At 37.0% G+C, this 13672-nt stretch overlaps 1 protein-coding gene across 5 annotated transcripts in view; it reads right to left on the bottom strand.

Annotated features, from left to right (window-relative positions):
• Positions 1-13672, bottom strand: part of POU2F1 (POU class 2 homeobox 1) — a 187006-nt gene that overhangs the window by 48120 nt on the left and 125214 nt on the right. For all 5 annotated transcript variants that reach the window (XM_072830448.1, XM_072830452.1, XM_072830450.1 and 2 more), the window contains 3 exons: positions 9924-10024; positions 5316-5369; positions 3287-3406 (listed from right to left, as the gene is read on the bottom strand). In XM_072830448.1, coding sequence (XP_072686549.1) covers positions 3287-3406; positions 5316-5369; positions 9924-10024 — 275 coding nt within the window. The remainder of the gene's footprint in view (positions 1-3286; positions 3407-5315; positions 5370-9923; positions 10025-13672) is intronic.

Here is a 13672-nt window from a genome sequence, read left to right as displayed (position 1 = left end):
TGGTGTAAGACCTTGGCTACCCAACTTCACACGGTTACTATGACACTAAACCATTCATCAGCAATCAAGCTACCATTACTAGCAGAACATTTAAATGAAAATGGTGTTCCTCACTCTGGACTTAAACAATCATTCAAGCTTGTCCAGGGCCCTGGGGTTCAGGCAAAAAAAGTAATTAACTAGTAAGCAAGGAAAAAAAGAATCAATGCTGACAGGATATGAAAAGAAATTTACACCAAACAGAACATCAAGTGATTAGTCAGATGAATGAGGAACAAGGATGCTGGGTCTGACCACGGAAAGAACTGATAAGGCCCAGCTGCTTGCCATTAGCATGAATCTCTGCCATATTCCATCATTTCCATTATGCCCTAAGATATGACTAAAGAATATGAGCTCCATTTGTTTCTTTTCCAAGTCTCCCGACAGCCCTCCCCAACCCAGTCCTTTCTGTTATTGAAAAGCACTGGGTCTCTGCAACTTCACATCCCCTTCCTAACACATTATCTCGGTGAAACAGGTGGTGACAGCCGCTCTCTTTACATGCAAATGAATCCTAATGCCCAGGTTTAATAGAAGCTCCAGCCACAAGAACCTGGAATCCCAAGTGTCTCTTACTATTGTAGACACTAATCACCCCAAACAAACCCAAACAGTAAAACAGGAAATGTATTTAGAGCAGATTTAAACTTGCTTTCATAATGCAACTTATTTCAAACACAAAGTAGTGTGTTTTGCCTTCCTTTCGGTGGCATATTCTAATCAGACAAGAAAGAACCCTAGAATATCTTTTTACTTTTAAAAGTTTTTTTTTTTTTTTTAAATAATCTCTACCCCCAACATGGGGTTTGAACTCATGACCCTGAGATCAAGATTCACATGCTCTTCTGACTGAGCCAGCCAGGTACCCCACCTTGGAATATATTCTTAAGTGCATTCACTTAGTGGTACAACCCTCCTAAAAGGGTCCAATACAATCTGCATATTAGAGTCAAAAGAATCAAAATCAAACCATTCAAAAACTTAATATCTATCAAGTATATTTGCTTATAAATATTTTATATAATATATAATACACAAATATATCAATCTCTATTGAAGGAATTTTTATTTTAAAAATTTTATTTAAATTCAATTATAATTAACATATAATGTATTATTAGTTTCAGAGGAACAGTTTAGTGATTCATCAGTTACATATCACACCCAGTGCTCATTATATCACATGCCCTTCTTAATGCCCATCACCCTATTACCCCAGCCCCCCACCCACCTCCCCTCCAACAACCCTCAGTTTGTTTCCTAAGGTTAAGAGACTCTTACAGTTTGTCTCTATTAAGGGGATTTCTAAAAACAGTTTTGCAACATGTCTTCTTTTTTTTTTTTTTTTAAGATTTTATTTATTTATTCATGAGAGACACAGAGAGAGAGGCAGAGACACAGGCAGAGGGAGAAGCAGGCTCCTCACAGGGAGCTTGATGTGGGACTTGATCTCTGCACTGGGATCATGCCCTGAGCCACCCAGGTGTCCCAGTTTTGGGACATTTCTTAAAAGAGCTTTTCCATTACCAAGACATACTTAACAAAAAAAAAAAAAAGAAAAAGAAAAAGAAAAAGAAAAAAGAAAACATTGTGTGGGCTGATGTGATATGAATTGAACAATAACAACTCTTATCTCTCTCCTAGCCTTTCCACCCACAAAGTAACAGACAAATGTTCAACATTGGAAAAATATTTTTGGAGTCTTGGGCAGCCCGGGTGGCTCACCTGTTTAGCGCCGCCTTCAGCCCAGGGCGTGATCCTGGAGACCCGGGATGGAGTCCCATGTCGGGCTCCCTGCATGGAGCCTACTTCTCCCTCTGCCTTGTCTCTGTCTCTCCCTCCCTCTCTCTCTGTCTGTCTCTGTCTCTCATGAATAAATAATAAAATGAAATCTTTTAAAATATATATTTTTGAAGTATTAAAACAAAGAAAGCTGAAAAGTTAAAAACTTAATATATTCATGAGAAGGCCAATTTATTACCAATAAAAGTAAATGACATTTATTGATGGTTACGTGCCAAACACTGTTCTTTGAGTTTCACAAATATTGGGACTCTTCACCTTTGAATAATATGAGATGCATCTTACATGGAGAACATCCTCATCTAACTGAAAGAAAAATGAGGCATAGGGAGACAAGTAGATTAGCCCAGACAGCAAACTGCAGAGCCAGGGCAGGAGACCAGAGGTTTCATTTGAGAACATTACACCGTGACTTCAAAGAAAATGTTTTTCTTTTGTAGGTACTGGTCTGTTCTTTAACTTCTACTCTGCAGCAATATCAGAACTCCAAACTAACCACTATAATTTCATCAATGTAATGGTCTCAGTTACAGGATGACTTCACTGGCATGATGAAGCAACGGTTGAAACATGAGTTTAAAGAAGTGTTTAGTTTATCTAAAGCATCTGCAAAAGTAAGAAAAGATACCCTGAAAACTTATGACAAAGGTAATTCCTTTTTCAGAGCTGCCTACAGAAAATTCCTACAGTACAGAAAATAGTGTCAGGCAAAACCATGTCACTGTCCACTCTAAACCATTTTTCTTTCTTTCTTTCTTCCTTTCTTCCTTTCTTCCTTTCTTTCTTTCTTTCTTTCTTTCTTTCTTTCTTTCTTTCTTTCTTTCTTTCTTTCTTTCTTCTTTCTTCTTTCTTCTTCTTCTTCTTCTTCTTCCTCCTCCTCCTCCTCCTCCTCCTCCTCTTCTTCTTCTCCTTCTTCCTCCTCCTCCTCCTCCTCCTCCTCCTCTTCTTCTTCTCCTTCTTCTTTCTTCTTTTTTTTTTTTTTAAATACTTTATTTATTCATGAATGACACAGAGAAAGGCAGACACACAGATAGAGGGAGAAGCAGGTTCCCTGCGGGGAGTCCTGGACTTGATCCCAGGACCCCAGGATGAGGACCTGAGTTGAGCCAAAGGCAGATACTCAACCACTGAGCCACCCAGGCATCCTCCTCTACCTCCCCCCGTCCCGATTTTTAAAGGGTTTTATTTATTTATTTGAGAGAGAGAGAGCATACAAGTGGACAGAAGAGCAGAGGGAGAGGAGAAACAAGACTCCTCGCTGAGCAGGAGCCCAACGCAGGGCAATCCCAGCACTCTGGGATCATGATTCAAGCCGAAGGCAGACACTTAACCGATTGACCAAGCCACCCAGGCGCACCTACTGCAAAAAACAGTACTAATCAGGTATTGACCAATGGCAGTTCCAACACAAAGCTTATTAGAATTCTTAGTGGAGACTTACCCCAGTTATCTGTCCTCCAGCCAGCATGAGCTGGGTCTGGGGGATGGCTGCCTGCACTGAAGGCTGCTGGGAAGGCTGGCTTGGCTGCTGTGACTCTCCGGATTCTTCATTAGATTTAGACTGAGCAGTTCAGGAAGGAACATGAGAGTTCAAGTGACTGACTAAAAAAACTGTACTTAAAACTCCATATTTTAAGAATTATTTACAACATGAATTTATCTAGTCATAGGTTTTCTGGTTTCCCTCTTTTCCTTTCTTATTAATCTTTGTATTTTCCTAATTTTGACATAGTAAGTTTTTAGACTTTTTTCCTTTAAAAATCACATTTACTATTTGTTGTTTTCTAAGTATAAATGGTCAAATATGGAACATATAAAAGTAGAAAAAAAAATAAAAGTAGAAAAATAAAATATAAAAATTATCCACAATACAAGTTTTTGGTATAGACTTTTTGTTCCAATGAGTCTATACTTTTTGGCATAGACTCAGTTTGTTCCAACTAGAGCAATATTCCACTGCTCTAGTTACAACTTCCAAGAAAAAAAAAAAAAAATTGGTCCTCCCCAGATCAACAGGATTCTTTAAAAAACCCAATCCTCAACTCTGGAAATAAGGAATAAGGGAAGAGCACATTCTTAATCCACCTCTACATCAGACCCTCCATCCCAACATTCTGAGATGTATTCGGTGGTCAGTGGGAAACTTCCTTAAATATATCGTCTCAGAGACTGATTACTTGACCCACAGAACCTTTCATCTAATATTTAAAATAACTGTAAGCTTAGCAAATCCCAACAAGTAACACACAAATTTAGAGGGAAAATGCTGCAGTCAGGAGGGAAAGAGAACACACTCCTAAAAGGGACACTAAGAGGAAATTTTATGGTAATTAAAACTGGGTATGCAGAGCATTAACATTCTGCATAGATTTGCATATTTCCCACCACCTGTTTTGGGGACTGCAGCAAGGCTAATTAACATAAAGGCTCTGATTAATTCTGCCAGTCATTGAGAGATAATTACAGTGCAGGACTGTAAACATGCTGCACTGGAGATACAGCCTGTTTGCCAACATCTCTCTAAGGGATGAAAGTTTACCATGGCAACCAAGGCAATTTTCTGCCTCCTCTCCCTCAGAAAGGAAGGTCACATTATCTCTTTTTCTTTTCTCTTCTTGCTTCCATGTGTTACTAGGTCCATATTCCACTGGGTTTCCTGGAATGCTCAACTCAAGGTCTTTAGTCATTAGCAACACTGAAATCAATCTTCTAGAATACGGTTTTTCCCCTCTTGACTGTTAGTAACCTAAAGACTATACCGAAAGGAAGGAGATCCACTAAATGATGATGGAGTGAAGAATAACTGAACTCTCCATGTTTTACCATATGGTCTGTATCAGAAAAGTAGCCGATTTAACTTTTGTTCTGAAAATTCTGACTATATGAAGCCTATCAATGACTATAACAGGTTTAGTTACAAACCTTAGAATCAGCACTTTAGAGCAGAGAGGAACCATGGCAAGATTCTAAACTTCCGCACTTAAATAAATGTAAGACAAAAGGAACCCCACGAGGTGAAATGACTTGCCAAAGGTCACACAGCTAGTTAGTCCGACAGTACAAACCTAAGACCTTTGTATCTCAGTCCAGTGCTCTTTCCTCTACACTATAAAATAACAAATAAAAAGACATCTGGAAACAAAAGGGCATTAAGATATTATTTGGCTTTGTGTTTAGGTATGTGTTATTACTGTATGACTTAGAAACATTTTACTAAACGTACATATCTAACTCTGAAAATAGGACTTTTCTTGTTCACCTTTTGTCATTCGCAGTAGCATAATATAAACTGGATTTTCATTAATGTCAATGATTATCATTATTTGGATCTTAATAACATTAGGTAATAAAAAAGGGTAATACCTCTAAGTATTTCTTATTATAGAATTATTGTATGCTCATTATTAAAAAATCAGAAAAATATGGTAAAAAAGAGGAAAACTGATCCATAATCCCATGACCCAGCTTACCTGTACATTTAACGACTGAGCAGCAGCCTGTAAACTTGTTCCAGCGAGCTGGACCTAGAAGCAATGTAATCAGGTAAATTTCTAGTCTAATACTGTAAGTTGACATCAACAAGTATTTCAAGAATCTCTACTAAGTGAATGTCACTGAGTTAGAACTGAGAACATAAAGAGATCTATCTCAGAGGGCGAAAACTTAATGGACAAGTTCACAGTTCCTCCACTCCCGCCAGAAAATGCTATTAATATTTCTTCTCTAAAAAATGCTTTCCCACACTAAAATAGCCTCTTCAGGCATGTCTCACTGGTATTAGGCAATCCTTATATAGCATCGTGTTTGTATTCATTGGACACTTAGATTCTAACAACTTAATTCACCTTTCATTTTTTGTATTAGAAAAAAATAACAAGCTACTTATATACATTATTTGTATCATTATAAATAATCAGAATTATCTACTCATTCTAATTTCAAAATTTTCATGTACATACCAGAGTAAAAACCTTATATATACACCTACATAGCTAAGTCTTAAAACATTTATAGTCATAACTCAAAACTGCCAGCCGAAATAAAGAATCTGTCTTATAAACCACACATGGAAGTCTGTCATAACACTTAATATATTTCATGCATTTAGAGAGTTAAAACCATGATTAGAATCAGGATCATTATTTGGCAATCATGTTAATAATAACTGATTCTGGTTAAGTGTCATCAATGGATGCCCTAATGGGTGAAATTTGAGGAATAACATGATATTTACATATTCTCAACTATCTTTCCATACATATTTACCAATTACAAAAGGTAAAGTCACCATTAGTGACACATGTGCCTTCCAGTTTGATCCACTAAAGAACACAGAGTTACTTTACGTTGTATTCCTCTGCAAACCCCAACTGAGCAACAATGTACAAAATAACTAGTTTGTATTCTTTTCAAAAATGCCAGTGTCTTGAAAACAAAGAAAGACTATGTTGGGAGAAAAAGAAAATAAACTAGGGTAAAATAAATGGAAGCCTAAATTAGAATGGCAGCAGTCAGCATAAAAAGTAGTTAACATGAGAGACACTGTGAAGTGCTACATAGGATCCCAGTAACTGGCTGGATATAGATAAAGAAAAAGGTCGTGAATTATTCTAGGGTTCAAATCTGAGAGACTGGAAAAAGGTAGTATCATTGATAGAAAGCTAGTGAGTTCCATCTTGGATATATAACATTGCATTGAGGTTTTCTGAAGTTAAATATGTGTTGATATGGAGCTCAGTATAGAGTTCAGGGCTAAAATGAATAGACTGCTACCCTTTATTTAAAACTAACAGTCCTGGGGGCACCTGGGTGTGTCAGTGGTTGAGCGTCTGCCTTTGGCTCAGGGCGTGATCCCGGGGTTCTGGAATCGAGTCCCGCATTGGGCTCCTTGTGTGGAGCCTGCTTCTCCCTCTGCTTGTGTCTCTGCCTCTCTCTCTGTATCTCTCATGAATAAATAAATAAAATCTTTAAAAAATAAAAAATAAAAAAAATAAAACTAACAGTCCTGTTAATAGATAATAACCCTCAGAAATAAACCTAGACATTTACAGAGAACACATTTTAGATGTAGTGCATTCAAGGAAGGATTATCTGAAAAGATGCTTAAGATCCAAAGGCTAAGAATTCAACCAAAGAGCCAGAGGAAAGTTTTGGTACAAAGCGTTAAAATAGTAAAGTTTCTATGTGATTTTATTTAAGTCATGTGGTTTCTGGGTAGAAGTTTGTTGAGGAACAGGATAGTTACAGGTCTTAAAATATCCCCTCTCATGGATTATTTGCTAATCACAAAGAGGAAGAAAACTGCCTTTATAGTGGACAAATCTGAAACACTACCTTTATCAAATAATCAAATTTAATATCACAATAATGGGACAAGGTGATACCACAGAATTTCTAATGTGCTCCTGTCAAAAACTTGGATCCAATCACAAGGGAAAAATTAAACTCAAATTGAGGGGCCTTCTACAAAACAGTTGTTTTCTACTTTTAAAAAATGTCAATATCATGAAAGATGAAGATAGACTAGGAATTGTTCCAGAACAAAGAAGCCTAAATAGACATGACAACTAAATGCAAGGTGTGGACTAGACTGTAGATCAGAAAACACTTAAATACTGACTGAACATTAGATAATAGTATTGCATTGATGCTAAATTTCTGGAATTTGAAATTTATGTTATAGCTGTATAAAAGAATTCTGTTTTTTAGGAAAAACATGACAAAGTACTTAGAAGTAGGTCATAGTGCCTGCTACTTATCTAAAATGATTTTGAAAAAAAATATATATGTACACTTTTATATATGTGTGTTTATACACACACACAGCAAAGACAGCAAATACTAATAATTGGTAATTCCAGATGAGGGGCTTTCAGTCAAAAACAGTTCTACAGTTATAACTTTTCTATAATTTGAAAGTGTTCAAAATAGAAAGTTGAAAAAAAAAGTGAGAGCATCCTTTTACCACTTCATTTAGCTACCTCCCAACATCCTTCAAAACTTAGCTCAAAGTCATCCTGTGATAAATGTCCTTGATTGTACAGGTTCAGCTAATTATTTCTACCTCTCTATTCCCATATAACTTTAGCATTCATTTATTCAGTAAAAATGACTGAACATCTATTATATTTTGGGCTCTTTGGAAAATACTGGGATAAAGATTTAAAAAAGGTTCCCATCTTCATGGAATTTATGGGGTGATAGAACTAAAATCATCTACTTTGTATATGTGTACACACATTTATAATTATGGTAAGGAAAAAGAGTATGAATTTGGTCAATAAGAGGGCTAGAAACAGAAGGTAAGTGCCACATTTATGTTAATTATGTGTCTAATCAGATGGTGAGCAATTCTGCAGGGACTGACATCTTAATGGAGAATTCAGTGATGTCAAGATTTCATATCAAGTTCCTTGATTTTAAAGTTCTTTGGTTTGGGGAGATACTGAAGGTTCAATGATTTTGGTAATCAGTAGATGGAGGCCTTGGAGCTGGTGCAAGAGTTGCATTCTTCTTGGAATTCAGATCCAATGGAGAAAAGACTGCATATCATCTATGTACTTTCTGGGATTTTTTTTTTTTTTTAACACATTTGGACCATCACAAATTTAAGCCAGGTAGAGGCTTAATATGTACCACATAAATTGACTACCAAATATGTTATTCCTCTAAAAAACCAGAAAACTTGTTGGAGGCTACACATGTTTTTATTTTTTAAAAGACTATCTATCTATGTATCTATCTATCTATCTAAGAAAGAGAGAGAGAGTATGCGCGCGTGTGTGCACACGCCCACATGCATGCCCGCACACAGAGGTAGAGAGAGAGAAGCAGATCGAGGCAGGGCTCGATCCCAGGACCCTGAGATCTGAGCTATAGGCAGATGCTTAATCAACTGAGCCACCCAGGTGCACTTACAAAAGTTTTTAGAAGAAAATCAATATGAAAATAATATTTTTGGTTTTCTACAATACAGTCTTAAATTATTTTAGATGCTAAATCATCTTAATATTTTACCTGGAAGTTTCATATAGAAGTTCCTCCACTTTTTTTTTTTTTTTCAGAAGTTCCTCTACTTTCAAAAGCAAACAAAGCTATCCGCTTGAGCAAAAGTGTGTGTCAACTAGGACATCACTCCAGTATGCTAATTGCCACCAGCATACTACTCCTCTGAATTTGTAAATAAATGGACTTTAGAAGACTTTTCTTTTTTTCTTTTATTTTTTTTTTAAATATTTTTTTCTTTATTTATTTATGATAGTCACACAGAGAGAGAGAGAGGCAGAGACACAGGCAGAGGGAGAAGCAGGCTCCATGCACCGGGAACCCGACATGGGATTCGATCCCGGGTCTCCAGGATCACGCCCTGGGCCAAAGGCAGACGCTAAACCGCTGCGCCACCCAGGGATCCCTAGAAGACTTTTCTAAAATTCCATTGTTTCAAGTGCAGGAGCTTCTTTTATACAAAGTACAGGTAGTCTAAAGATATATTTTACAAGCTCAAAAGACATACGAAGATACAGTTTATGAAAACATATTCTGAACTGAGAGTCTTACACAGTAGGTCTCGGGCAATGGTGGCTACATCCTTTTGGATGACTGTAATTTACTACCTTCAGTGAGCCATCACAGACCCACAGTGACAGTTGTTATGTACATTCCATTCATAACAAAGAATTGTTTTTTCCACACAACGGTGAGGTCAGTAGCTATACAGTCAATTAAACACTATGATTCCAGTCTAGCCATTCTGAAGGACACAATCAGATGTGATTAGCACCAGGCTTTAATTGATTTAAAAAGTCCTGCACACTGGGGGCACCTGGGTGGCTCAGTGGTTGAGTGTCTGCCTTTGGCTCAGGGCATGATCCCAGGGCCCTGGGATCGAGTCCCACATCAGGTTCCCCAGAGGGAGCCTGCTTCTCCCTCTGCCTATGTCTCTGCCTCTCTTTATCTCTTTGAATAATAAATTTTTAAAAATATAAAAAAAAGTCCTGCACACTGAAGTAACTTCCCTAGGTTCTAACATTCTGTGCCTCCAGTTTTTACTCTCCCTCATGTTGAGCAGAGCATTCTACCTGATGGAGATGTCCAAGGAAAGCCTGGGCCTGGGCTGTTGAAATTGCTCCACCAACGGGCACAGGCTGCTTCTGAAAGTCCAGACCATTGGTTTGTGTGCCTAGAAAGCAAGCAAAATAATGTTAACTAATTAAAAACAAACTCAAATGAAATAAAGCACTAGACTTTAGTCATGAGCATTTACCAGGCATCTATTTTGTATATGCGCTTTCCTAAGTTCCTCCATAAATAAGATTTAAAAGATAGATAAAATACAGTAAAATGATTTATCTTTTAAAGAGAGGACTGCTGGACAAGTAAATATGAACACAAAGCCTAAGAAACAGCAACAAAAATATAAATAATGAATTCTAATCCTAAAATAGTGTTACAGAATCCAGAAGTGAATGTAGTAATTGGGGTCAGAATGAGCATGGCACCTATGAGCATCAAGGAAGAGATTATTGTCATTACTACTGTTGTACAGAATGGTACAGACAGACTTCCAAGGAGGGACTAAAGCTCTTTTTTGGTCTCCCTGTTCTCAATACTTGGCATGAGCAGAAGAAATTCACTGGTGACTTTCCAAGATGATACATTCTTAACTTAGGCTTTTAATACATGACAGTCCGATGGCAAAAACCACCATTTACATGATAAAATAGTTTTACTCATTTCTTCAATCCCAAAGTATAGATTGCTGCATATATCTAATTAGCAAGAGTTTTTCTATAATTACAACCTTCGAGCTGTTATGCCTGTGCATTTTAATCACTTATGCTGAGATCTGATGTTAGAAGAGGACTAATTTATAAAAGGCATACCATCCTAATACTCAGAAATTTTTAAAGAATATAATACATTGTTTTCAATCTAATATATCGAGTTATTATTTACAAATTACCAGAATTCCGTGTACTCAAAATATAAGACTGCAAGAACCTGCAAGAATCATCAAGACACAGGAACTTCCATTTCCTAACATTCAAACGACCCACCTGTCCATCCATACTCCTGTGTGTGCACACATGGAGCACACCAGTTAGGGCAGTAGAAGCTAGCACATTAGAGTAGTATTTCTAAATGGCTACTAACTTATGCCATTATATATCCTAACTAAACTCTAGCAAATGTATCATTTTAATAAGAATAATGAGGTAGATCACATGAATCAAAAGAACTACTTAAGGTTTCCTTGAGATAATTATAAAAGGAGTGTTACCTACTTAAAACTTCATAGTGATTGTTCTCTTATGGTTTTTTTCCCCAAGTTTTCCATAAATAGAAAATGAAAGGCCTACCTAGACATACATAGCTAACAATATTAAAAGAGCATATATACTTGTATCAAGTAGTGAGAAACTAGTATGAATTAAAATTTAAATTAGGGTCACCTTCACAAGCCATATACAGAAACTTCATTATTTTAAAGTTGCACATTCTGTCACTAGCTGCTGTCTCTATTTCTATGCAGAAAATCATTACTTAGGTTGATTTTAAGATTGTGCACCATTAGAGAATTATGTTTAATATATATTACATAAATCCACAAGGCTAGGGACGCCTGGGTGGCTCAGTGGTTGAGTGTCTGCCTTCAGCTCAGGCCGTTATCCTGGAGTTCTGGGATCAAGTCCTACATCGGGGCTCTCTGCATGGAGCCTGTTTCTCTCTCTGCTTATGTCTCTGGCTCTCTCTTTCTCTCTCTCTCTCTCTCTCTCTCTCTCTGTGTGTCTCTCATGAATGAATAAATAAAATCTAAAAAATCAGTCAATCCACAAGGCTAAAAAGAAGACGAGAGTTTGAAAAACAGAGACAAGCATTTAGAGATTAACACATCACCAATATAGGAAGTCTTCTAGAACCAAATATTTCACTCCCATGAAAATTCTACACGCTGGTTCCACTTTCAAGTTGCCATAAAAGTGATATACCCCTTGTAAATCATAAAGCACTGTATGACATAACTGACTAATTTCTATCTCTGGACAGAGCCTCCTACAGTAGCCTACAGGTAACTGTGCCTGGCTTTACCCTCTTGGGAGAATGCAGAGGTATAGTATCCAAAATTAGTAAGTAAAAGAACGTTCTGGGCAACAATTCAGATAAGCAGAGATTTAAGATGGAAAAGCAGGCATTTTTTAAATAAAGTTCTGAGGCTCCATTAGGCGGTAAGGGATGGAAGAGAGTAGATATTACATAGAAATCATTCTTGTAAAATATAAATTGGGCTAAAAGGAAAGGAGAGTGGAACAGACAGACACAGGCACAGGCACACACACAGACACACACACCTGACTTGAGTAAGCAGACAGTACAGGGAGACAGGGATGTTGGGAGCCAAAACCAAATGTGTGTCAGAGACAACAGGAACATCCAAATAAGGAGCCAGGGGAATTAACAGGCTGGGAGAGAAGGTAAATTATGTAAGAAGATTAACATAACATATACAGAGTTTGAGAAACCCCAAAACATGTAAGAAAAGTGATCCAGAAGGCATTTAGAAATGACATAGTCCAGAGCTAAAGATTCTATAAGGTTGCCACTAGAACAGTGTTACTTAGGTGAACCTCAGAGATCTTGAATCCAACCTCCTTATTTTATTGGTGAAGATTAAGGAGTCTTCATGAATTGTTCAAAATGTCATAGCTAGTTAGTGGAAAAGCCAAGTGGAGGACAGGGTCCCCTGATTCTGAGTAATCACTCACAGAGAAGTGATAGTTGAAATCTGGAGAATAAAAATGTCAATCAACTAAAAGTGGATATAGAGAAAAGAAGATAAGAGGGTCTGTACATAAGGAGATGTAAACACAAAGAGAACTAGAGAGGAAGCAGTTAGAAAACAGGAAAAAAAAAATCTCTCAGGACTAGTGTACCTTAGGAGCCAGGCACAGGCAAAAGAAGGCTACAAGGATGGGGTGGTTTACTACTGCTAAATGGTATAGAACAGGATCAAATACTGAGAAAGAAATTAATCCAAAGAGAATAGATGAAAGACAGTAATAAAGGTAAGATAAAAACTTAATGAAATAGCGGGGGGGGGGAAACCCACATAATACCCAACTTGGTTCTTTCAAAAGATTCATACAGCTTACAAACTTCTGGTAAGATGAAGGAAAAAAATAAAAGAGAAGGAGCAAAGAATTTAAGGATAACAGAAGGAAGGACAATCAAAAAATGCTGCAGATGCTAAAAAAAAAAAAGATTCATAAACCAATAAAAAATATGTCAATAAAATTAAAACTTAAAAATGGATTACTCCCGGGATACCTGGGTGGCTGAGTGGTTTAGTGCCTGCCTTCAGCCCGGGGCGAGATCCTGAACTCCCAGGACGGAGTCCCACATCAGTCTCCCTGCATGGAGCATGCTTCTACCTTTGCCTGTGTCTCTGCCTCTCTCTCTGTATCTCTCATAAATAAATAAATAAATAAATAAATAAATAAATAAATAAACAAATAAATAAAATCTTAAAAAAAAGGATTACTCCCAAGAAAATATAACTTATCAAGACTAACTCAAGAAGAAATAGAAAATCCAAAGGATCCCACAACATTTGAAGAAATTTAATTTGTAAGTAAAAAATCTTCCCAAAAGGAAAAATGAAAACCTAGATAATTTTACTCTGCTTGCTTCCAGAAATCCAAGGGACAAACAAGTCCAATCTTACACAACTTTTCCAGAGTATGGGGAAAAAAGGGAAATAATTCCTAACTTATTTTATGAGGTCAGCATAATCTCACTACCAAAACCTGACAAAGAGGAGTATAAAAAA

Source organism: Canis lupus, chromosome 6 (genome assembly GCF_048164855.1).
Source record: "Canis lupus baileyi chromosome 6, mCanLup2.hap1, whole genome shotgun sequence".
Lineage (NCBI taxonomy): Eukaryota > Metazoa > Chordata > Mammalia > Carnivora > Canidae > Canis > Canis lupus.
This window is presented reverse-complemented; position numbering and strand designations above follow the sequence as displayed.